General features: G+C 41.1%; 2 protein-coding genes across 2 annotated transcripts; both read left to right on the top strand.

Annotated features, from left to right (window-relative positions):
• Positions 1 to 630: 630 nt before the first annotated feature.
• Positions 631 to 19758, top strand: pinx1 (PIN2 (TERF1) interacting telomerase inhibitor 1). Its single transcript, XM_080047643.1, has 7 exons — positions 631 to 668; positions 1388 to 1497; positions 1592 to 1684; positions 2006 to 2090; positions 2553 to 2642; positions 6733 to 6815; positions 17789 to 19758. The coding sequence occupies exons 1-7, from the start codon at positions 650 to 652 to the stop codon at positions 18446 to 18448; spliced, it is 1140 nt and encodes a 379-aa protein (XP_079903769.1). The 5' UTR covers positions 631 to 649; the 3' UTR covers positions 18449 to 19758.
• A 2917-nt stretch (positions 19759 to 22675) lies between these two features.
• sox7 (SRY-box transcription factor 7) lies at positions 22676 to 26215 on the top strand (the record flags this gene model as incomplete). The annotated part of the gene is made up of 2 exons (XM_080048411.1): positions 22676 to 22907; positions 23997 to 26215. 2 exons carry the CDS (start codon positions 22676 to 22678, stop codon positions 24971 to 24973), a joined length of 1209 nt encoding a protein of 402 aa, XP_079904537.1. The 3' UTR covers positions 24974 to 26215.
• Between the last annotated feature and the right edge of the window lie 729 nt (positions 26216 to 26944).

Genomic DNA, 26944 nt, shown 5'->3' with positions numbered 1-26944 from the left:
GTTTTTAAGTTTGCATAGTATCATAATGTTTTTATTTTAATGATAATATATGTTGTGCTATTTGTGTTTTTACGCATATTCATTGTAATTGGATATGAATTAGTTAAACACAAAATACTATTTTCTAATATGCTTTGCTGTGTAGATTATAGCCTACTGTAGATTTAAATATAGTTTTTCACCTATACGAACAATTCTTCCTCAGCAGATTTTAGCCACACACAACTCTATGTAGGCAATAATCAAATTAATTTAGCTTTAATTTTTTTTGGTACTATTATATTTTATTTATGTCGATATATCAGAATTATTCTCTGACAAATATAACATTAATGCTGTAGTTTGGATGTCATGAAACATTGATGATCCAGCAAACTTAGTATGATTGTGTGCTGTGGCTTTGGCGCCTTCTGCTGGCGGAGATAATCATTTACCGTGATACAAATAATATAACTATGATATCAATAATTGAAGCAATTGAATAATACAAATACTATTATCAGTGTGGAAAACGAAGCAGAATAAACATTTTCTGTAAATCTATGTGACATGTAAAATTCCAAAAAACTACAACGTGGTCAAATATTGCCTTCAGGCACTTTCTTTGCTACCCTACCCGACTGTCATCAAGCTGTTTGAGGACCCCAGGATGTCCATGCTCGCCGAACGTAAGTACATTTCCCCTACAGTTTTGATGAGTTTCCCCCCTTTTCTTCTAATGTAACGACATGTATTTCTATGTTATGTGTTTGCAACAAAAACACCACTACCTTCGCCTATGATACGTGCTTCTGAAAGCATGTAGTATTTCGTAGTCGTTGGACGTATTCGGGTGGCTAACATTAGCATTAGCATTAAACAGTCTACGTAAACACGTGTTGTCTATCGCAACCATGGACCTATAAGATCGCAACTCGGCGTCTTCTTCACCTCAGCAACTTTTCAGTAGCTGACTTTTAGATACCAGTGCTGTCCCAAATGGATGACGTTTATTTTATTTGCTGCCTTTGCGATCAACTTTGGGTAAGCTGTCACACGTTTAGTGTAACACATTGCGGCTGCTCTTATTCCTGTAATGGTGTTGACAGCCGTCATTCGCTTTGTTTATATGCTCGTGACACCCTAGCGTCCTGACTGTGCGAAATGCAAGTATTTAAGTGGCCAAGATTCCACGACTAAGATCAATGTGTGTGACATTCAACAATCGCTGTTGCAGTACATATAAACCTCCTTTCTGCATTCTCATCTTTGGACAGCACTGTAATCATTATTTGTGTGTGCTCAAGGACCAGTGCAAGCCGCTTGTCCTCTTCGTTTATGTAATGTTTGGTTGGATCAATTCTTATGTAATATGTAATGATACCTGCTGCAATCTCTCCCCCTCCAGCCCGGAGGAAACAGAAGTGGTCTGTTGACCCCAGGAACAGCGCCTGGAGTAAAGATGAGTCCAAATTTGGCCAGAAGATGCTGGAGAGAATGGGCTGGTCCAAGGGCAAGGTGAGAGAGGGATCTGTGCTGTTTCAGGTTGGGTCAGCAGTGACTGCGTGGATGATATTTTTATGACATCTGTGTCACATTTTTATGTCAAAAGGGCCTGGGCAGAGCCGAGCAGGGTTCCACTGAGCATGTCAAGGTGAAAGTTAAAAACAACAACCTTGGTCTTGGAACCACTGCAAGCCATGAGGTGAGCATATTTAATGCTTGAATAAAGTCATCTTGTTGCTCTGTTCATTTTAAACTATTTTATCAACAAAAGTGATTTTATTCTAGAGGAATATTATTAGTCTCATTTTTAAATGACAACAATTTCAGTACAGATTTGCATGACAGTTTTGCTACACAAATACTTCAACCTGTATACCTGATTTAATAGCAGCATAGTAATACTCCGCTACTATTGCAGAAGTCTTTTCAGTTTATTATTATCAAAAAATATTTACAGGTTTTAGGCATACACGTTTGCAGTTCTGCTGTGTCATTGTTTTGAGCTCTGCTCTGTTCACAGGATAACTGGATCGCCCATCAAGATGATTTCAATGAGCTTCTTGCTCAACTGAACAACCATCATGGTCAAAACAACAGCAGCGCTGGTGTGTACAAGCAGCAGCGTTAAGATGTGTAACAGTGTTGGGGGGGCTGTTGTGTACTGTTCAAAACGTTGTCACTTGTTCTTCAGACTTCTTTCTTTACTTGTGTAAATTGACATTGTATGTATTTTCTAATCCAGCATTTAGAGCTGTTACATGAGGCATGCTTAGTTTAAGCGATCACCTTCCCAACTCAGTGGCTCAAATTCCTTAAGACTGCACAGCATTCTTCTGATTGCTTGGTCTATCTATTGGACAGCAGAGGGTGCTGCACCGCAACATTTAGGAGAGGAAACATTTTCATACAGTCGCTGTCACACAATGGACATCCACATTATTGTTATTCTCGGCAACACAGCCCATATACGGTTCTATCTGACTTGGTAAAGATGTCAAATGAGACTGTACATCTTACATTTTAAAGTATGTGACCATATTTATTCATATTTTCTTTGTTATCTATAGAGGCTCCACTGAAGGAGCAGAAAGGATTCAGCTTGGAAGAAAAGTCCAAGACTTCCAGAAAGAGGGTCCATTACATGAAGTTCACTAAAGGTGGGTTTATCTTTTGGCAGCCAACAGTTATTTACTAAGCTCAGCACACTCAAGTGTGTGCCGTCGCTTTTTTAGTTTTCCGCCCTTCATACATTCCACACACGCACGCACACACACATACAGAGACAGATAGACACACAGAGAGACAGACAGACAGACAGCCTCTTTTACCCATGGTTGAGCCTTGTGCCCTTGGCTCAGACCTCATATGCTGTTCCGAGGTCTGTCAGCCTGTGCTGGGTCAGTTGACCCGGTCAGTGCTAGGGGAGGTTATTAATAACTCTTCCTTCTACTTTCATTACTCCTTTACACGTCAGGAAGTCAAGATTTGCTGGTCAAGGCCAGTACACTGATAGGAACCAGGAGGAATCTGGTGTTCAGGACTGCCACAGACCAAAATGAATAACCACCAGCCCATATTTTACTGCTGATTTGCTTTGCTTAAGCATGGAGCATAGTTGACTGATAACAGGCCAGATTCCTTAATAAGATTGTCAGGCTATTCATTAGTAACAGGGTTTTGTGCCAGGCTTAGATTAGCGTGTTTTTTTCTTATTATTTAATATAGACCTGCAATTCTACAAGTTCTTTTGCAAGAACATATTGCAAGCTCATCAAATACTAACCATGTGTTAAAGTGATTAATCTGTAATCGTTTTTGTTATTGGGTTCAAATGCTTCATCAGGTCAGAATACAGGGGAAAACAAAATATCTCAACTTCTGCCTCACCTGGAAGAGCCTTTTACATTTTACGTCATTCAATAGCAACTTCCTTTTTCCTGTTTGGGGCATCTGGCATGTCCATTTACTGGCCCCCCCAAAAAAACAACACCTCCCAAGGGCTGTGCGACCCATCAGATGACCCTGCCAGATAACAGCCAGGCCTTGGTCTCTCCCCCAGACCCTCTCACCCTGTTTTTGTGATCTTAATTTGGCAGGAGCCAGAAAAAGATTCAGTCCCTGATGAATGAGTTGCACCACACACGACACACTTAACATATTAAGCTGGGACATTAAGGCTGTGACTTTGACTTTGACTTTTTTTTTTTTTCTTTTCTTTTTTTCCCGAGCTCTCTCCTGCGTTCTGCCCTCACTCTCCATCAATACTTTTTTTTGAAGTAAGACACCTCATGTAACAGCAACATTTTCTGACACATGCAGAAGTACATTTGCCTCAGTTGGTGTGCCAAGTCGCGAGCCTACATCTATTTGCTTCTTTTGATTATGAATGCATCCATGTTTTTTCTAATATCACTTCACATTGTTTAGTGTTACATTATTGCTGCATTTGCCATATTTGTTTTGGAAATGTGGATTTGTACCAACTAAGGAGTTTTGAGAATGTTACTCTATCTAAGCATGATGACAATGTAAGATATTATTTGCATACTTTTTTTATTTTTGTATAGCTAAAATCTCTTACCAACTCTTCCCCTCCACTTAAACAACCCTGTTAAAGCCCCGGAAGTCACACATGTCCATTGTGAACTTGTGAATAATTGTCTCTGCATTTAAGATCCACTTGTTGTACCTGACCTGTCATCAGCTAATGAAGTCTGATCCTGCAGGACTTAAAGTTCTTATCCATTTGAGGAGATCCCTTCCATAGCTCCAACAGCTGTTTATATATATCCGGGGAAGCCAAAGAGCAGGTGGCACCTGACACTACTGCTGTTTGAGACAATAAGTCATTTGAACTCTACTCTTTGTCAGTATCTTCAATTTCTTAGACTGTTAGAAAGCAGAGGGAGGCAGTTATGTACGTATGCAGGTGGGAACGTTTTTCACTGGAACTTAATCTTAGGCCTGTTTGTGACATGTAGGCAGTTGAGCTGTCAATTTAACTCGCAACTTAACACCACCTTAACCTGTTTTAAAGATGAGGTAAAGCGTTGTCATGCAACAGAAGCAACGCTGACACAACTTGTTTTTCCATTTATGTCGGAATTGGAAACTTGATAGTTGAGCATGTGGCCCGAGACGCCTAAACATTCAGTGAGCCAACTGTGAAACTGTCAGTTTTGACGTGTCAATGTTGGAATTATGAATGGCCCTCCCACAGTTTGTCGACAGCTCCAGGACGTATTATTCATATGAATAGATTTTTACTATACATTTTTTTAATCATGTCCTTCTATTGACATTGCCCTACTGTGTCGGGCTTGTGGTCGGGATTGGCACCGGCATCTAAGAGTTACCTGGCAACATATACCTTCCACGCCTGTTTAAATGCTTCCACTGGCTGCTCCAATGCCGACTCCCCTCCCTGTGAAGCGGTTGCCAAGCTAAGGCTTGGTAATGGATTTAGTGTTGCTAAGCTTGTTACATGAGAGACAGTAAAAGTCAGGAAGGTCTCTCATAGTTCTGGATGTGCAGAGATCATCCGTCAGCAGGCCAAGGTCAGCCACTGAATCGAGCGCTTCATATCCAGTCACATAAAACATATCTAGCTTAAACTGTAACTGTTTACTTGACTCCGCTTCTAATCGTGCCTTTTTTTTAATGATTGATAAGTAAATTACCCTTGATATTTAATCTGTAAAACCATTCCTGTAAAAAAAAAAAAACATTGTGGCTACTGTAGCATCTGAAAACCTTCCAAACATCTCCCCCTCAGTCTGTGCAGGCCTCCTCCGTACGCTCCTGCTATTTTTTTTATTGATATCCTGTTCAGGCTGGCTTTCTCACTGCTAGCACTGAGGATTGATGGCCTTTGTTTGTGGGGAAAGGCACCAAAATCTCCACTGCTTAGGTCCTGGGCCCACAGCATAAACCAGTAACCCAGTTTTAATTGCTGCCTCCATCTATCACCTGCGAGGACAGGAAGGGTGGTTGATGCAGGATTTCAATACAGCTCTCCATCCGTTGCCCTCTGCGATTGCCTTTATGGCTTCAAACCAACCAAATGTCTACATTCAACCTTAGTTTTGAGAAGGTATTGCTGATCATATAGTGTATTATCTGTACTAGAAACATTTACCTCAAGTCCTGTGTTTATACTGCTGACATTGATATGGCACCATCAATCTTATTTTTCAGTTTCAATCATTTGTGTGTGTCTCTGTAGAGCCTCAGTGATTTGTTGGTCTGGTCTAACTAGTTGTCTGTGGTGACGGTTGTTGCCATTTCAACATTGTCCTTGGAAACCATCTTGTATTCACTAACACTTTCCACTGCACGTTAGCAGCGCTTCATCCTGCGGAATGGCATTTAGCCACCTTTTGAATGTTTAAGGGGAAAGTAGGGTTAAGCTCCTTGTTATCAGAGCACTGAAAGCTGCACTTTCACCTGAAAGCCTGAGAATTATGACGGGTACTTCCTCTTCCAAACAGCAGAAAGGTCAGATTGGGCATAATTTACGTTTTACCCGAGTTGTCCCGATGACAAACACCACGGGGCCGCTCTCCATTTATTTTAGTTTTCAACACACTTTTTTGGTATTACTTCTTAGACGTGCATGTGCAGCGACTTTCAAAGCCAAGCGTACGGGAGATAGAGGTTTAAAAGCAATAAATAACCAAATGTTATCAGAGCCCCGCTGAAGGAAGAGGATGCAGCTGTACGAACAGGACCCGGTCTTGAGACAGACCACTGTGCTTCAGGAGTCTTTGAGGCCTGGGTAAAAAATGGGAATCCGGAGGCGTGGTGTGTTAGACCATGTTGTCAGTTTATTATTCTTTGCCGTTTTATCCCTGGAGCTAGAAGCAGACCATGCTCCCCCTCCCTTCCCCCATTTATTTACTAAAGACACCACCTCTTCTACCCCCAACACACGCACGCACCCACACACGCAAACATACACACACCTAGAATTTCAGATGCAACAACTACAGGTTTCCTAGGTAAACATTGCCCTTAAATGATTGCAAATGTATTATTATTTGGTTAGGTGTGTGTGTTTGTTAGGTTCCCCTTTTTGGTACTTTTATGTATGCCAGTAATTATTATTTTAGTTTTTAAATGTTTATGTTGTTTAAGAACAATGTTTTGATTTGCCAAAAACCATACTTACTTTTACAGGGAGTTTTAGTTTGCTGTATCTTTGCAGATTTTTAAAAAGTATTTTCCCCCCTTTCCTCCTATTTTTAGGAAAAGATCTTTCCTCCCGTTCTGAAACGGACCTCAACTGTATCTTTGGGAAGAGAGGACAATCTACCAAAGACCAAGAGCAGGTAAGAACTATAAAGATTACATATTATACATAATAAGAAAATCGAATTTAGGCAGCAATTTCAATTTACAATCTTTTTTTGGTTTTTGATCAACTTGGACACAAAAAAAAATAGCATAAACTACACTACATTTGTTTAAATCCAGAATATGCACCAACCAATCATTTTGCACTCAGTCAGTTGTGCTCACTTTACCATGTCATTAAAAAAAATAACCATGAAAAAAGGTTAAATGTAATTCCATAGCGTGTTAGAGATTAACAGTCGCTCCTGTCTCTATGACTTTGTTGTGTGGTTATTATATCGTAAACGGGAAATATGAATTTTTATACCTATAATATATGATCATTCTCATTAGATTATTGTTTCAAAGTGCAAGTGTATATCCGGTTAATTAAGGTCTGTAGAGAATATTCCTAATCCAAGGTTTAAACTAATCTTGTCTTTCTGCAGTGGAAACAGTAGGTTTTAATCCGAGAGCGCTGCCATGTGATCTTTCTTGACCCAGTCAATGTCAAGGGTGCACTGGGGTAGAAGGTGGCATACCTCTGGCCAGGTGGCTCCAGCTTATCTGCCTCTGTTTTGGTAATAAGGGATGACCACTGGTTCTGATGCTTTCAACGGTCACAGTTGCAGTATCATGTGATCCTTGGGTTTGTTCAGGGTTATCGGCCTGTGGCCTTGGATAAGCCATGTCACAGCGTGCAATTTTAACACCGCCAACAGGCCGCTGATGCCTGCAAGAACACCTAAATCCAGTTAAAGGATTTGCACTCTTACCCTCTACTCCTCTCCCCTGCACTTCCTCTATTCTCTACTTATGTCTTGGAGCGCTCGCATCAGGTAGTTATAATGCCAGCGGGCATTATTAGAGGAAAGTCAAAATTTGGGTTAGGTGTGCAGAAATCTGAAATGATGACGCTTGCAAAAAAGTTCCCTTTTTTTGCTCTTGGCATTGGTGGTCAAACGCCACTTTACCATTTGGCGTTATGCTGGCTTTCATGCTTATGAAGCGTAGTTTACAGGTTCAGATGGGTGGGAGCTGCATTTCGGACCCAGTATGTTTCTTTGGCTTACTTATTAAAAACAAAACCTTAGTTATAATTAAATTCACCTAGGTTTGTTCTTTTTCCTTTCTATCTGTCTTGGGTTATTAGTATTGCTGTTGTTATTGTCAGAAATTAAACATACAAATGAAACACAAGCACAAGTATCTGCTTATAAACTTGTAAATAAAAAAACGACTTCAATTGAGTCACATCACCCATTACCAGCTTCACGCAGTTAAAAATACAGATAAGTAAACCTCACTTAAAATAAGTATTCCATATTTTTATGTGCAATCATACCACCAGTGAGATTTGTAGGTGCATTTTATTTTTACATTTATATTTAAGAATTTAAATTTTTACATTTCATTTCATTTATTTACGGCACCATGGTGTGGGGCACAAAGATATAATAATAAAACAATGTTTTGGATGCTAACAGATGGGACATTATCATGGGATTATCATTAGAAAGACACAAGCAGACATATAACATTTATGTATTTCTGAATTAATAATTCATCTTTTAATAACTGACTTCTGGCACCACAAGTTATTCTGCCCCCACACAAGAGCCATAAGGACAATGACAAATGTAGCTTCTGGACTCTGAGAAACAGAAAAGCCTCTTGCTGGCTTCCTCTGTTTATCTCAGGCATTTAGCTTGAAGAAATTGGCATCTTAAAATCCATAAATTGCAGGAGAAAACCTTCTCTATTCCCCTGCAGGTGCCGAGCCATAACATCACAATGGCTGCTGCTCCCCAGCTGATTAACATTGGAAATGCAAGCAATACACACCATCATTTTCTCCCTAATCGTTTGGTTATGGTTTGTTATTTTTCAGCCAGAAGGGACACCATTGACCATATCCAAAACACTGACCACATATACAATGGCTTCCCATGAGGCCTTGTTTTAAAGCCCAGCAACATCTGAGGTTACAGGGAAGAGGTAAAGAGGGTGATGGACCAATCAAGCTCTAGGCATTGTGCAGAATCTCCTGTGAGTGTGTTCGTGACACTGCCAGTGACCCTCGGTGCACCCTGATCTGTGCTTAGACAAGTCTGCACAAAATCTGATCTACAATAAACACACACACATGCAATAATCTCACTACCCCAACAAGTTGTATTCCTAAGCGTTGACAACAATAGAAGCCTTGGTTTAATGGTGGAGTGGATTTTCAGGGGTCTACACAAACCAGTTGGGTTATCACATAGGCCTATCTGCATCCCTGGCCAGGTAGCGCCAGGAGACTTGACCAAATCTGGATAGCTTTCTCCAGAAGTGCCCTCCTTCGCACTCACTTCACCCACCACCCACTGCTGTCTCTCCAGCCTCCCTTCAACCATTCCCCCACTGCCTGGGTTTTCCTTCCTCCACCGTGATGTGCTTCCTGCTCGCCTATTATCGCTGCTCACAACGCTCCCTGAAACGCAGACACACACACACACACACACACGTATGCACACACACACACACACACACTCTGCTGTCCCACATGCCTCTGTTCATCAAAGGCATCACTTGAATTGTTGACCATATGAGCACATGCGACAGATAATTAACCCTTTCATATTAAATGTTAAGTCTAATCCATACCTGACATTCTGTCTTAAAGTTATATTTAGGTGTAATCCCCCTGTCCAGAAGGTTGAGTTTTGTTTTTGGTGAAAATGAAAAGTTTCCTTACTTTCAAATTTTAAGCATTTGAATGCCTTTTTCATTTTGTAAAATTTAGTTGAAATTAAATATAGCGGGAGTCCTCAAAAGGGCAAGATATCACTTCTCACTCAGTAGGTTTTAAAAATAAGAAAAGGTGTTTATTTGGAAAAGTTAATCATTAGATATCTGATAAAAGATTAATTAAACGGCACGGAGTAACCATTTCTCTATAAACTTAAAATGTGAGGCACTGAAAAATGATAAAGAGTGTACACTTTATGAGGTACACAAATGTATACAGTTGTGCATTCCAATTCAACTGTATTGCTGAGAAGTCTACTTTTATGATGCCTATGCTATAATGCTCCTTTTTTTTCTATTTTTGGCCATTATCATAGTCGATGTTAATTCAATTGTGTGTTTAGATTTGAAGTCACAGCTAGTCGTGACGTTATAGTGGACTGCATTATAATGTGAGGTGTTTCAAATAGGTTGCCAGCCTTGTGTTTGTAAATAGGCAGGACAAAAAATTTAAACACAAACTCAATATAATGTAGCCCAGTACAACTACACTACTAACTAACAAAATATTATAAACTTCCAGAGCTAGATTTTATAGCAGTGCTGTTGTATATAAATTGCTGTGGATTTTAAATTTTTTCCCTAATAAAGTAATGAATGTAAATATTACATTCATTACTCTTACTTTTTAATTATATTTTTTAAATACAAACTATCATCTACAAGATAAATGGATGACCGCAGTTTCACCCCCAATGTCATTCCACCTTATGGTGTAGCCTGCAGAAAATGTATGCCTAAAACCATTATTTACACCCCCTGACCAGTGGTGGTTATCAAGTTGTGGTGCAGCACCTGTCCATCTACGTGGTTCTCTGTTATCCATCACCCATCCCACGCTTGCGAGCCCTCTCCATCTCCTGCCTCCTCTTGTGCCCCTCAACACAATTACTCACAGCATGACAAACGACAGGCTCTCTCTGCCGAGATATCAAAAAGCCCCGGCCACTTCTAAATGAAGGCACTTTGGCAGCCCTGTGCTCCCTGTGCTTATCGGCGGGCGAGCAGTGCCCCTGGCCGTCCTGCGTCCCCCAATCCTTCCCCCTCCTTCTCCACCACAGTGCCCTCCTCAGGGGGTTTAGTTAGGGGAGCCACATGGAGGGGCCAGCCCAGCTTGATTTATGTCCCTTGCCCCTCTGCCCGGCCACTCAGGCAGGCCGAAAGAGCCGACGAGGCTCCAACGGGCCTCAGCTCGAAAGCCCAGCATTAGCTGAAATAAACCATTCTGCCGCCCAGTGAAAAATGTCCTCTGATTGGCTAATTAATCAGTCAAAGGGGAGCGACGCGGCTTGTGACTTGAGGGACCCAAGCGGGCGACCGCAGTGGGCCTGCTGATAAATAGACTCCTCGCCGATTCATACATCAACAAAAGTTAGTCATTTTTTAAAGCCGCCAGCTCACATGAAAGGTGGAAACCAGCCATAGTTTTGTTTTTCCGCCGATATTTCTGTCTATTTCCTTTTTGGTGTGTTTCTGTGTGTTAAAGGAGATACTTTTTTTTTAGATTATTTTAATTAAAACTATTTTTTTTGAACACCTATTTCTAATTTATATAAAACTTCATAATATATGGCAATGCCTTAAATACTGACATTCATACTTTGTCATTGTAACAAGTAATTAAATTAAATATATGTTTTTGTCTTCCAGATTCTGGTTTATTAAAGAATCCTCAGCCTAATGTTCTTTTATTTAAATTCAGCTCAAGACAATCATTTAAATGATAAGCCTCCTAATCAGCACTGTAAGAAATATCAATATTCATTTCATATACTGCGATTTTTATAGCTATGATGAATACAGTTTGAAAGTCGAATGAACAGATTTGACGATTTGATTATTAGGAAGAAACAACATTGATACAATCTCAACCCCTTAGTCAGCTCTTAGCTCCTTAAAATGTCAGGAAAGACAAATGGTGGACTATAATCTGGTGCAAGGTTTGTTTTGACGTCTAAACCCTCCAGTCAGACAGTCGGTTTGGCGCAGCCTACTCTCGGGTCAGCATGACCCCTGCGGCCTCTCCCACTCCCACTCCTGCTCAGGCACAAAGGGCCGAGGATCAGGCCTCATCGGGTGGCACCTGTTGCAAGTTTTTCCTGCCCACGCATCGTCCACATGAAGGATCGCACGTCAGCGGGGCCTCCCCCGATACCAACATCTTAAGGAATATGGGACAGGGGTGGTGCGGGTTCGGGGCTTGAGCGTTTGGCAGATGCGTCTGGAAGGCGCCAGGGACCCGATGGGCGGAGTCGAGTCGTGAATTTTGCCGACGCCGTAGTAGCAAAATATTTTTTAGTAGGTTTTGGCATGTCTGCAACTCTAGTACGGGTTTCACAGGTTGCTATCAAGACTGTCTTTTTGGCTGAGTTGTCATCATCAACCTGTTGCAATGATCTTTTGAAAGGAGATGCTGGTGGAAACGTGCATTTGGGCACATTGAATGAGCTAGTGCACTCATGCAAGTGCTGGGCTTATTGTGAGGCTGAGGAGCTTTCACTCTCAGATAACATCTAATTGCCTCTAGGAAAAGCTCTCCCTTTCTATAGCATGTTTGATGACAAACCCTTTTGCTTCTGCCGCCGAAAAATATCAACACCCGCGAAGTAACCCCCACTCCCTACACAGATACACACACACACACCAAACATTTACCACCTACCTCCCTGGCAGTTCTGTGGACTGCTCCCTCCTGGCCATGCCAGCTTGCTGACGCTTACAGATTAGCGCAGGACAAAAAAGGAAAAGTGGGCGTCCGTGTCTTAGTTACGGGCTTTAACTAGAATACATGGGGCCAGGGTAATTACCGCCTGGTGAAGCTAACCGCCCAAATATTTCCAGCCCTCTCGGCTGTTTACAGCAACCGACTACCATTTAATCACTGACTTTTTAATCTAATAAATCACAGCTTGGGATAATAATCACTATCTTTCTTCTCTGGGGTTGCTGTGGGGGACCTCTATGCTCTTGTGGGGGGCATTGTCGGCAAGCGTTTGCAATGTTGAACAAGTACACAGGGCAGTCATAGTGCATGCATAATGTTGTCTTCATTTGTTACTTATGATAAACGTTCTTGCAGTGGAAGCAAAGTGCAATTTTTCAAAACCCTTGTTTTTTTGTCTTAACTACGCACAGAAAGTATGCCTTTAGCAAAAGTATTGCTTTGTAGAAGCTTTCGTGTGTGGCATTAAATGTACTTATTTTACAACAAATTACAGTTTTCTAACTTTGTTACTCTGTAATTATTGTTTGTGCGGAGGACAAAGATAAATGTAAGTTCCACTTCAGAGACAGTGACATTACTTAAGAAATATTGATGGTCAACCAAAGGGTTGCTTATTTACCTGGTAATAAGGTATCCACCTGTTTTTCTGTCCGCCCACTTCATCCGCATGAAAGATGGGCTGCTGGACTTGCGTGCTCATCAGGGAGGGACAGCTGGCTAATCAGGGCCTGATCCATAGACCTTGACTATCGCCAAATTTATTATTGTGGCAGGACAATGAGGGCACACTCGTGCAATTACAGACCCAACCGATATTGGCTTGAAATTATTGGAAGAAAAAAACAGCAAGTAATGCAAACAGGCAGTTTAAGAAAATAAATGGGCAACTGCAGCTTTGTCAAATCGTAACTAACAAGTGAGCCAAAAGGTGACTTTATACTTTTTTTTTTTAAATTGGTAAGATATATTTAGCTATTTTTAGTTTAAAATAAATATAAAACAAGTAAACCACCCAACTTGCATTTGGGTCTTGCCTAGTTTTACTCTAATGTAAGGGGTTACATTTTTCATGACTGATACATAGAGCATAAACAGACACAATTTTTTTTTAATTTCTTTATTATTTTTTAAACCTCATACACACACCAGGACGGATACATGGGAAGGCTGACCTCATCACCTTCTTGTTTCGGGGCTGCCACGGAATCAGCCAGGATTTTACGTTGAAATATTGTGAGATTCATTATTTCAATTTCCCTTTGCTTTATTCTCAACCAAAAAAAGGAATGTTATCCGTGAACCTACCAAGACTTAAGACAGATTTAGATGCCCCGGTTAGCATACATTTTGTAAGCTACTGCATGGTTATATTGTTGCATCCATGAAACGGCTGCAAAATACCAATGCTTTGATGCACATTTAACAGGACCTCTGTCTGTGTTCATGATAACAATTGCGTGATGTTCGTTACAAGTTGTAAACAGCAAATGTTTGATGTCAAGTCAGACGGTGCCCACATATAAGCATGTAGTATGGCAACCAAAAATGATTAGGAATTTCCTCTTGTAATCTTGAAATCAAAATATAACCACATTTTCTCATTGAAGAGCCATTCATTCGTTATACTAATTGGGTGTAACTATTGGAGAGGACTACATTTTAAAGGTTTTGGATTGGTATCAAAAAACTTAATGATTAATTAAAATACTCTTCAAAAAAACTGAAATAATAATCTTTAATTGGACATAAAGTGGACAAAAAGTAATTTACTAATTTATTTCACTGGGGATCATGTTGGGTCAAAAAAGTTTTGCATATACTCTACTGAACCTTTTCCACCATCTTTTTGCTGGCTTGATTGACTCTCCTCCTGAATATGTTGGCCTCAGTATGTTGGCAGCTTGGCACATGTCTTCCCGTTGGCTTCCAGTGGCGACATTAGCAGGGAAAGATAGAACTGGAGTGTCTTGAAGGAGGCGGCCTGTTGAATGTCTTCCCACCCGCGCCTTTTCTCTGGGACCCTCTGCGGGCCCTCCCTGTGTTCCCTGCCCAGCCCCAGCCCCAGCCCCCGCCAGGGGAGAGAGCGGAGCAGGAAGGGCCCGATAGGCAGCCAGACCGCTCCTCTGCTGAAGGAGCCTTATCTCAAAACTGCACACAGTGCACTGAGCGCATCCTTTTCCTGGGGTTCTGGGTCCGGGAGGAGAAGGAGGAGTAGACAAGGCTGGATATAGGTGTGCTCTCCAACCCTCGACTCCTCCACTCCTCAACCCCACTGTGTTGTAGCCTGGGACTGCCTTTTTCAATCAGTCTTCTCTAGTACCATCAATTATGTGAACTGATTTTGGAAATTATAAATTGGTTGTGTCACTCTTAAAGCTGCAGGTGTAAGGTTCATGTAGAAACACGAGTGAAAACCATGAGGAAAAATAAACTACATGAATCTACCATTGACTATAACTTGAGACTAACTGCATTTGAGTGTGCACCAACGGCTGGTCGCTCGAAAAAAAGAGACGTTTCTTTCTTTATAACTAAAAGTGCTCGGTCTGCGCTTTTAATAGGCATGCTGCCATTGCGTCCCATCATAGAGAATGCATTGCAGACAGGCGCTTGCAGCGCAAAAAACGCGTTTGGTGGACACGGGCCCTTAGATAGTATTATTGTCTTTGCTGCAAGGCCACTCACAGGGAGTGTTGTGACTGGTCCTTGACAATTCAGTAATGTAAATTACACTCAACAAAAATATAAACGCAACACTTTTGTTTTTGCCTTTTATTGTGGACAGTCTAAGGCACACCTGTGCACTAATCATGATGTCAGATCAGCATCTTGATGTGGCACACCTGTGAGGTTGGATGGATTATCTCAGCAAAGCAGAAGTGCTCACTATCACACATTTAGACAGATTTGTGAACAATGTTTGAGAGAAATGGTAATATTGTGTATCTGGAATGAATTTAAGATCTTTAAGTCCATCTCATGAAAAATGGGAGCAAAAACAAAAGCGTTTATATTTTTGTTGAGTGTAGTACTATAGTATTTGATATGTAAAATCTACATTAAACAGTTTTAAGAAGCAGTTTTCTCATCATTTTATGTATTGATACTTCACACCACCTTAAATTTCTTAAGGAAAAGTTAAGAAATTTGTAAAATAGCGACGCAGCTTCTACATTTTCATATTGCATCAGTTAATAAAATGCTATATTTTGTGCTCGCAGTATGCTATTTGCTATGGCAGTTGTAGAGAAATGTTGATGGATAATACCAGGCCAGAGAAAATAACACACACCTGGAAATGAAGAAACAAGATCTCAAACATACTGGCCGAGTTGTTTCTTAGTAACATGTTGCCCTCAACACAAAAATCTCCAGGGCTGCCAGTTATGCTGACTGGATCTGTAGGTTTATATCTGTGCTGTGTGTGTGTGTTTGTGTGTTTGTGTTCAGCCTATGCTCAACACAGTACTTTCCCTCCTGTTGGATCAGTCTAATGGAGATCCCCAGGCAGTGAGGACCAACCAAATTCCAAGTTCCAGCCACTTCCCCTGATGAAGGAGATGTTCCTCTCCTCAGTCACTCTCCTCTCCCCCTCACTCATGCACCATCTCTCTCTCTTGAGAGTAATTTCACAGGCAGTTCTAAAGTGGCCCCCAGCCATCTTCCCAAATCCCAGTTACATGTTGTTTGGCGCTGTCAGCTCTAAGCCCCATCTCCACTCTCCCAAGCAGAAAGGATGCCATTGTGCAGTAACAGGGAGTATAGATTTTCTCTGGGAAGTTGGAAAGTTGTGTTTAATGGTGCCTCACCTGAAGGACCTTATCCCCCTTGTTAGAAGTTAGGTTTCTTTCTAATCAAGGTCTGAGGTGGCGGAAAACTTTGTCGCCCGTTTGAACACCTGCCTTGTCATTTAGCCTCAGTCATTTGCCTTTGAACACATCCTTTTTTCAGATGTAATTCTGTCAACAGAATATGCAGTGACTCCTGTAATGTTCTACAAAGTCAGATCCGAATTTCACATGCATAAATTAAAGCTACAAAGACAAAATTCTGAACCTTAGATATATTTACCCATTAATCGCTTTTTACCATATTACTCAATATATTAAGCTGCAAACACAATGTTTTTTTTCCTTTTTATGGAAATATATTGACTATGACGATTTTTTTCGGTGGGTTAAGACTAATAGCTTGAAGGGTTTTTACTGGAGTCCCTGGTGACTAGTTTAAAGGAAATTACACTTTTGGTATATAGATACATGTATACAGTGTACCTCAAGCGCCAGAGAAAAGACGTGTTGGGATCTACGTGCACATTGTTTTGCTAGCCCATCAGTCTTTCTCAATCTTTGTTGAGGGTCAAAGTAACATAATCTAAAAGCTTAAAGACCAAACCTTGAGGTGAGTCAGCACAAAAGTGTTTCCTCTAATCTGTATGGTGTGAAAAATGCCATCCACTCGGTCAACTCTGAGCTATTGTTTAGTGTGATCCTCAGGAGGAGCTTCCGTATTCTTCTGGACGAATCATTATGCATTGAGTAGGCCATTAAGAAAATGAAGACAAATGGGTCACAGGGTTGAGGTGACAAATTATTCAAGCAGTAGAGTTAAAATCTAGACTGTGGAGGTCCTCACAGTTTTAGCTGGCTCTGTGTTAATAATGTGGCCTTAACGTTGGATAGATTAGTCGGTGACCAGACTGACTCATGTCCAGAGACAGTTTGACTAAATGAATTAGTACTGCTCCTTCTTTTCAAAAATGTTTTTGTTAAATCTTTAAGCAAAGAGATCATCTCCTGACTGCCTATCTGGGATCAGAAGCCCTTTGTTTATTTTTTTCACTCAAAGCAGCTTCCACTTGTGACCAAAACTGGGATCACTAAAGCTATTAATTAGAGTTATTGTATTGTATAAGAGTGTTTCAGTTGTTTATTCAATGACTTTCCGGAATAAAAATTATTATTAGCTGTTGTAAGTGTTGATTTACATATTAAATTCATTGTTTTTTGTTAAAGAAGGGTAGTTTGCTTGGGCAAAGTTAGGGATTTCTTGTTGCTTTGTTACTGTGTGAATTGATTTTTCCGTTCTGATGTCAAAGCAGTGCTATAGTGGCACCGTTGAAATGAAAATAAATCTGTGAGGAGCTGTAACAGAGGGGTGGCTGATGGTTAAGGAGCTGACTGTGCAATGGCACTCAGCTGGATCTGTTGAAGTGCTGTGAGAAGATGATAAATGTCAGATGTTTAAAGGTGATCCTTTAACACCTATTGTTACATCTACATCCTATTTTCGTCTCTTTTCACTCACCAAAAATCTGCCCGGTAATCTCTACACGATGATTGACGATCACTTAAGCCACCATTGTGTGCCATCTATTTCTGTGTATATTCTCTAAATGCTGCTTTAAATCCTAACTCTTCCTTCTCATTTGTGTTTTTTTTTCTGGTCTAGGAAAACAACAGCAGTGATTCTCAGGGTGAGACAGAGAATTTAACTCCTGTTACTACTGAACTGGATACAGAGTCCATCACCAAGACTGTGAAAAGTACTCTTAATATGCAGGAGTATTTTGCACAGCGAATGGCTCAGTTGAAGATGGCTCGTGGACAGGCCCCGAGTGCAGAACCCTCCCTGGAGACATCGGGTCCATCTGAGGAACCCAGTCCCTTCTGCAGCGCCAACGACGACTCAGAAGAGCCCAAGAAGAAAAAGAAGAAGAAGAAGAAGAAGAGCAAAAAGTCATCAGACGAACCAGAAATGGCAGAAGAGAGAGGCGAGACTCATGTGGTAATAGAAGACAGTGAGGACCAACAGCAGGAGCCTCTGGGGAAAAAGAAGAAAAAGAGGAAAATGGTCAAAAATGAAGGAGCTACAAATGACAACTGTAGCTCCAGCTCTACTGTGGAGCAGAACTGTGAGGAGCTGCCTCCATCCAAGAAGAAGAAGCGAAACAAACACAATAAAGAAACTGAGCTCATGAACGGACATGAACCAACTGAGGTTCACACTGTAGAAAAAGAGGTGGACAATGTAGTAGAGGAGGACCAGGAGAAGCAGGTGGAGAAGAAACCCAAAAAGGACAAGAAAAAGAAAAAGAAACATCAAGAATAGGTTTGAATGAATACAATTGATTTCTAGTTCCACCAGTCCTTTAGGTGTAGGGGGTACTTTGTACTCTGGTTATCCTCCTATTATAAACATGACCACAGGGGCACACATGTACAGAGTAATGGCCTTTATGAGAAAAACCTAATGCCTTCTTTAGATACAATCTACCTGTTCAGGAAGAAAACTTGGCTACAGTGAGGAGAAAAGGTTAGACCTTTGGTCTCGAGCCTTGGTTGCACCATTGTTGCAGCAGATGGTAAAATTAAAGTTAGACATTTTAGGAAATCTGCTTATACACTTTCCTGCTGAGACATAGATGGGACATTTTCTAGACTGAATATTGACCATCATTTGCGAGTCATTTGGATTGGTCATGTCGGATATTTAAGCTTGATGTAGATTTTTTAAATCTTCCCATCTAAGTCTCAGCCCATTTGAAGTTCGGAAATGGTGCGCAGCTTTCTATAAAAACATAATTTTTACCCTTTGGTTATTTAACTTATTAAATAAACAGGAAATAACATGTAAATGAATAAGCTTGAGAGGTGCCAGTAGGTGGCTGCTGTTACTTTTAGACAGCTCCATGTTAGCTGTTTCCACTTGTTTCCAGTCTATGTGCTGAGTTGGGCTAACCATCTACAGGCTGTAACTGCATATGAACTGGACAGATGTGGGAGTGGTATCAATCCATCCAACTGAGCATAAGTGTATTTCCCAAAATTATGAAATATTACATTACTCTCTTTATCTACATGTGACTCCATAATGTCTAAGATGTATTAATACAGACATAAGTCGACATATTTTTGAATTAGTCTGTTTGGCCATCAAACAAAAAAAATAGTTGGATGATTGCCGACATTTGTCTTATAGAATAATAAGGGTCCTAATTGCAGAATTCCTAAATATTACCAAACAATTTAGGAGGAATGGGTTATTTTATGTTTCACAACTATGTATCAGAATGCCTTTTTATTTTTATTTTCAAATACCATCCTTTGAGTCGTACCATCCTATTTGTATCTGAATTACTATTTCTTTAAGCAATATTTACAGTGGATTTCCTATTTTTGCAATTAGTTACCTTCCAATTCTACTGACAATGTATTTTTCCTATATGAGACTGAAAAGAAGAGAAATTAGGAGCCTATTTATGTTGATGACGTATGACCTGCCTAATCTGAATCGATGCAGTTTGATGTTTTGCTAGAAATCTTGAAAAATGTCTGATGCATTCATGAGCTGTAAGAAAAAAACACATGTTGCTTTAATAGGATCAAATACCTTTTTAAATAAATCCAAAGTCATTCATACATGTTTGATTGTTTTTTCTGCCCTCATAAGTGGAGTGAAACATGTGCATGTAGGTGTATATCCTAAAGAAAATGGTGCCAGAAATAGGCTGACTGCAGTCGAGCAGTGAGCATTGTATGAGCTGAATCTAAATGCATTTATAACTTCAAACAAAGATGGCCAGTCAACCTTGCACTTCCAAATGTGATTCATAACGTTCTGTAACATTTTCTTTGACGTGACTGATGAGCTCTTAACAAGCCAGTCTTGTTCAGCAGAGAGTGGGTGGTATGAGTCAAAGGAGGAAAAAGGAAACTATGTTTTTCCACTCTTGCACATGAAAACAACGTACTATTCCTCGTCACTATTTTGAGTTTGTAGGGTGAGAGAAACTCAAACTGGATAGGTCCATATGTAATCCTATGACGGAAACAGCTGTTACAATATTTTAAACCTCTCCGTATACAGGTGCATCTCAAACAATTGGAATATCATGGAAAAGTTCATTCAAAAAGTGAAATATGTCTGGCCTTTCTTTGGTTTAAATTTGATAATCATATGGCTTACAGCTCAGAATTAAAAATCCAGTATCTCAAAATATTCGGTTTTTACATAAAAACTAATCAAAAACTAATTTATAATACAGAAATGTCAACCTTCTGAACATTCTTTATTCTAGTTTTACGGATTACACTTTATGTGAAATTCATCTACAATATCTGAAAGTTTCACTTTTTGAATCAAATTATGGAAAAAATATACTTTTCATTGATATTACATTTTTCTTTAGATGCATCTGTATGGAGAAAAAAAAACACCTGTCAAGTCATCAGTATTATTTCAGTCTATCTATGCTTCATAATTAAAGGTTCAGTGCAAACTGCATAATTTTATTTCTTTTCATTGATTAATGACATGTTAACCAAACTTTTTAACCAACTTTTTTATCCGAACAAACTGTCTAATGAAGTCTCCAGTAGCCACATGTCTTTTACGCTGAAAGGGTTAATAACAGCAGGCTGATAGAGCTGCCACCCACACAGTGGTTAACACATAGAGTGATTAGTCATTTCAGGGACCCCCTACTCGGAGCTTTCATATGCTTAATTCAAAATTGCAAATACGATGTGAAACTATTTTTCTTGTAAGTTGACAGTCTGCTGTCTGTCTACGACCGCATACTGTACATGACTACATTCACCCTCTCTCACTCCTTGCCCTCCACCATCTCACACTTGTTCTTTTACAGTGGCTTTCACTGACTTTCACATCAATGTGGCCCCGTGTCAAAACAGCGTGGCCCTGTCATGTAGCCTTCATATATCACTGATGTGCTTGCTCTGCGTGCAATCTGTGGCTTCAGGTGCCGTATCCTGTTCCTGTTGGGGAGAGGGGCTGCAAGTTTCACACAAAGCTAGAGCTGACACTTCAGTTTAATGGGTGGGCATGAGTTACAACTTGGAGGAAGAAAGTTGGACTTTAACTTTAATTTCAAGCGTTAACATTTTTTTCTGTAGTCTGGTAACTCCCTCCTCTATAAATATTACAAACCAGGATACTATCTGACCTGGGACCAGTAACTATATTTGAGCTTTGTGTGTGTGTGTGTGTGTGTGTGTGTGTGTGTGTGTGTGTGTGTGTGTGTGTGTGTGTGTGTGTGTGTGTGTGTGTGTGTGTGTGTGTGTGTGTGTGTGTGTGTGTGTGTGTGTGTGTGTGTGTGTGTGTGTGTGTGTGTGTGTGTGTGTGTGTGTGTACGCGTGCCCTTGTATTAGCTGTGTGAGTGTGAGCTACTCCCTGGCTGCAGCCCAAGAGTATCCTGTCAACAGGAACTCCTGGATTTGATATGCACCCGCCTCTGGCCACAGAAGGAAACTGATTTGTTTGTAGTGTGTGTTCAGTGGGTTTTATCTCTCCTCTCTCACCAACAGATGTGTTCAGAGGTTCCAAATATGTATCTACAACCAAACTATTACACCAAAAAGGACCTTTTCCATCTCTAAAGCAAATATAATATATATTTGCATTATGATGTTTGAATGGAATTACCTGAAAAAGAAAAACATTTACGAAGAATTTCTGTTTATCTGCTTATTAGAAACAAGGAGATGTGTGTCTTAAAATGTGTGCGTGTTGGGTTTTTATTCCAAGTCCATGACAGCCTAAAAACTTAAGGAGCTCTTTGGAAATCTGAAAAAAGCACTTACCAGTGTTTAATGCAGAACAGGTTAGATGGGTTTGTCAGTTGAAGATTTCCTTGTTGACTTGCAAACAGTAGTTGCAAAATAACTCTTAAGTCATCCCAGCGGCATCGTGTAGAATAAACAGTACATGTTTTAACTGAAATACACACACACACACCATTTAATTTGACAAACGTTGGTCTTATGTGAATTTAACGTAGTTGACAGCTATGGAAGTTACTGATAGGCTAATCAAACGTTCAAGCATTAACCATGGCCTGCACCTGACTTCTTTGAACTATTATGAGTTCATCTGTCAGTGGAAAGTGTTGTTTTGTTGTGAGGCCGGTGTAAGTAGTTGGTAGTGTTGAAATGCTGTTCTTTCTCTCTCCCCTTGTGAGGGGCTAAACTTGCAATCAAGGAGGAGCCGAGAGTCCTCCGGGGCTTCTCCTGGAACCTGCTCCTCAAATATAAACCCCATCCACCAGGAAAGACTGAATCATAACTCAGTAGGAGGAGCCCTTGCCTGAGCACATCTGTGGTTTCTCCTGACATCTGACTGTAGCCTGTTGTAGCTCCTGTGATATGGTCCGTGTGTGAAACACTACTGAATTTAATTTTTTTTTAAAGAAGGGGAAAAAAGAATCTTTTTCTAGCCTTTTTTAATAAGCCTATATTATACTTCCACCGAGAACACAACTTGCCAAGGAGAAGAGTGAGAAGCGCATCCCAAGTTTGGAGAGGAGAGAGCGCGCACATGGCAGCCCTCATCAGCGCGTACTCGTCTTGGCCGGAGTCCTTCGAGTGTCCTTCAGGAGATGGGGATGTGCCGGACGGTGCAGGCCCGCACAGGACGCCCGTGGACAAGACGCCGGAGCCGCGGATCAGACGGCCCATGAACGCGTTCATGGTGTGGGCCAAAGATGAGCGCAAACGGCTGGCGGTGCAAAACCCAGACCTGCACAATGCCGAGCTCAGCAAAATGTTAGGTGAGATGAAAAAAAGTTATTTAAAGTTCTACGTTTATTATTATTATTAGGCTATTATTATTTGTATTATATTATTATTAGGCCTTTCATTATGCTACATTGAAACCGTCCACAAACTGTGTCCCCCTCGGGCCTCGGCAGTTTTGCAAAAGTTTTCAAGCTGTTTTTAAAAGCCAAAAATAAGTAAATGAAAGTCTGATAAAACAATCTAAATGATGTTATAGAAAAGAAAAAAATACATTTTCAACCGCAGTTTGTTAGATCACGTAAATTAACCACATAGCAACTTCCAACAGCGATTATAGTATGAAGCGCGTCGCCAAAATCCCCAACATTTAAGAAGGTTAATGTTTCTAAACCAAATTCGTTAAGACTATGTGGTTAGAAATGTACAGAAATGCTTCCCTTTGCATTGGGTTACTTGGATTAGTGTTCAATGTTAAGCTCAAAATCTGGCACCCCCGCAAATCATCTCCAAGACAGTTCGAGAAACGGCAATATCATTAAAATAGGCTTTATAGTTAATACTTGTGTTTGTCTTAAAATGGGGCATTTATTATTTTGAAGTAAGTCGCTTAAAAAAATTTAGAGCCGAGAAAGGAGATGAATGTCGAGGTTGCTGTGAAAGTTTTAATGCAGATGTTTTTTCCTTATTTTTAAAAATCTTTTCACTATTGTTTGCATATGAATTTGTTTTTCCTCTTCTTCTTTTTTACTTTATAATTTATTAATCTTATATGTTTTTTATAGAACTATTTAACTTTTGTTTAATTTTGGAAAACATGTTTTTGTGTCCCCTAATAATTCATATAATTAAATATCCTAATTTTCCAAAAAAAAGATGTATTAAGTCTACAGCCTTAATTCATTATTTTAAAGAACATATTCATGGATATTTTACAAGTTGTAGAAATTGCTAGAGTGTGACTTTATATAATCGGTCATTCTAATACTGTCTAGGTATAACAGACTTTAAACTTGAAATAAAAGGGTGCAAAAGTAAAGTGCTAATTTATCTGCAGAACCCCAAACAGGATTTTAGTTCCAAATGAAAACAATCTTCTAATAATCCGTCTCCTCTTTATGAAGGCAAGTCGTGGAAGGCCCTGACTCCCCCTCAGAAGAGGCCCTATGTGGAGGAAGCAGAGAGGCTCCGGGTGCAGCACATGCAGGACTACCCCAACTACAAGTATCGGCCTCGCCGGAAGAAACAGCTCAAACGCATCTGCAAGCGAGTGGACCCCGGCTTCCTCCTGAGCGGACTGGCCCCTGATCAGAACATCCTGCCCGACCAGCGGGTCCTCTGTCACCCCCTGGACAAAGACGAGGGAAGCCCCAACGGCAGGTTCTCCAGCCACAGCCCTGCTCTGCCCGGCGTCAGGAGCTTCAGGGACCCAGCCGCTTCCAACAGCAGCTTTGACACCTACCCCTACGGCCTGCCCACACCTCCCGAAATGTCCCCCTTAGATGCCATGGACCACGAGCACATACCCCCGTCTTATTACTCTACGTCTGGGAACTCCTCGTCCTCTGCCTCCTGTCCAGATGATCACCACCAGACACACATGGGCAGCCCGCCCCCTTACCACACTGACTACACTCAGACCCAAATCCACTGTGGGGGCACACACATAAGTCTCATCTCTCACATGTCCCAAGCTGGCGGTGGTGGAGGTGGTGGTGGGCTGATCCCTGGCCCTCCGATGTCTTACTATAGTACCTCATCTTTCCCCCAGATCCACCACGGGCTGCACCATGGCCACCTGGGTCAGCTGTCCCCCCCGCCAGAGACACACGGTCACCTGGAGAGTCTAGACCAGCTGAGCCAGGCCGAGCTTCTGGCCGAGGTGGACCGCAATGAGTTTGACCAGTACCTGAACTCCACCGGGAACGGCTTCCATCCTGAGCAAGTAGGCCCCATGACTGTGACAGGACACATCCAGCTGACGTCCACCACCAGCGCTCCCGTCACAGCGTGTCCCAGCAGCAGCACCACGGAAACCAGCCTCATCTCCGTGCTCGCAGACGCAACGGCCGCCTACTACAACAACTATGGTATCTCATAGGCTCAATCACAGCAACCCATTCTGACTGATCAGACACTACTTGGTTTTTGAAAATGGGCGAGAACATTTTGGGATGATACCTCACTTTGGGTGCTAGTAAGGGGAAAGATTGTTTTTGTGCTCTAGTCTGTATTTTCAAATCTCGAAATCTTGTTTTAGCATCTATGAGCAGCTTCCTCCCGCCCTGATTCAAACCTGGACTGATCACTGAGCAAAATCATTGTCCGGAGCCGAGGAAAGAACAAAGAGAAAATTGGAGGAATATGAAGAAAGGGGAGATGGACGACTCAGGGATGCAGACGCAATACACTATAGTATGCCACCTCCAGTTGTCGTGAAATGTCCAAACCAGAAGAACAATCGTAAAGACTTTTGTCCACTTGTAAATGTCACCAGTTACTGTTGCCACTGCGGCATGTACAGACGCTCTTTAGAAGCTAATTTAAGTCCTTTTGATGTTTCGCCTAAATGCTTTATGTAATGCTTATTATCGACGCTTTCCATTCGAATGTTTGTATTATGTTTCTCGCTCTCATTAGTTTGGGAGTCTTACCTCAATAGTTTGAATTGAATGAGGTTTTAGTCGGAATTTCTTATGCAATTTAACGAAACGGTGTACAATGAAGAAGAAAAAAAAGGTGTTTATACTCCCGTTCAAGTACTTAATAATATATAATCATAACCTCTACGATGAAAAATAATAATGGTAAATATAACTGTATGCTGATTTTAGGTTTGTGAAAGACAATAATTTAAAAATAAAGTTAAATTTTTATATAAATGCTGCTTGGATAATGTGCCCAGAGACAACACCATTATTACACACAAAAGGGAGATATATTTAATAACTGATTGACTCAGAGACATTTCTACTCATATACAAAACACCTAATTAATACAACATAAGATTCCTGTATAAGGCACTATATAATAAAAAAGTAGGACCTGCTGAGTTTTTTTTTTTTACCCTACAAGGTTTAAGGTGAACAAATGGTGTGTGTGCTACAGTATTCGTCCATCTTTGAATTCAGTGTCACACCATTTAGCCTATTCTTCTATTTTGGGGCTTTGGTGTAGTTGTTGTACTGCAAGTGGCCCATACCGACACCCACTCCCCTGCCTGCCTTTTTCCACCCTCCATCACATCATTCTCCTCCAACCATCTCCTCTCGCTTTCATTTCATCCCGGTTCAGAGGATTAGTGTAAACAGGCACAGCCGTCGCCGCCCGCTTCCATCTCAACAGTCCTTTGTTTTCCCGGAGTCTTATTCTGGGTGCCATTCTTAGGCACTCTGGACCCCCCACCCCCTCAACCCCCTGTATTCTATCTTGCTGATGCAGACCTTTCGTAATCTGTGCAAAATAAATAAATAAATAAATAAATCCTAGGGCCTCGTTGACTGTTTTACACCCTCCTCATTTTTCTCTCTTTTTTCACCCCCCTCTCTTCTCCTCTCCTCTCCTCCCCTCTCACCCTCTCTGGTCTCCTGAATTTTTCTTTTTCGATAAAAAAGGAATTCGGGGGCTTTTTGACAAATCCTGGAGTCTGGCTGGTCTTCCTGCATTTTTTTGGGAATGGTTGAGTCGTGCTCCTTGTAGAGAGGATGTGGCGGAGGAGCGGTGTTTCCTGACTGATAAGGGAAAAGCCTCTCTCCGTCAGGATGTTTGGGCCTGGCTGGGCCCGGCTTTAAAGAGCCAGAGAGAGGGAAGGGAACCCGCTGTTCAGCGAGCGGGAGGAAACACTGCCGTACTACTGATTAGCATCTTACTTACCCGTCTTTACTTAGCCAACATTTTTCAGGAGAGGCTTTTTTCAACCTGGCCTGTTGTACCTTGACCACACACATACCACTCACATTCACACGGCAAATGAGCAGGTATCTTACTCTGAACGCAGAAAACACATGAACCCAAAAATGATTAAACTGACCGGAATGACAACATTCATCAAGTGCCAGTGTTTGCAGCTGG

Source organism: Ammodytes marinus, assembly GCF_949987685.1.
Source record: "Ammodytes marinus genome assembly, chromosome: 19".
NCBI lineage: Eukaryota > Metazoa > Chordata > Actinopteri > Uranoscopiformes > Ammodytidae > Ammodytes > Ammodytes marinus.
Note: the sequence above shows the minus strand (reverse complement) of the source record. Positions and strands in the feature narration are given on the sequence as shown.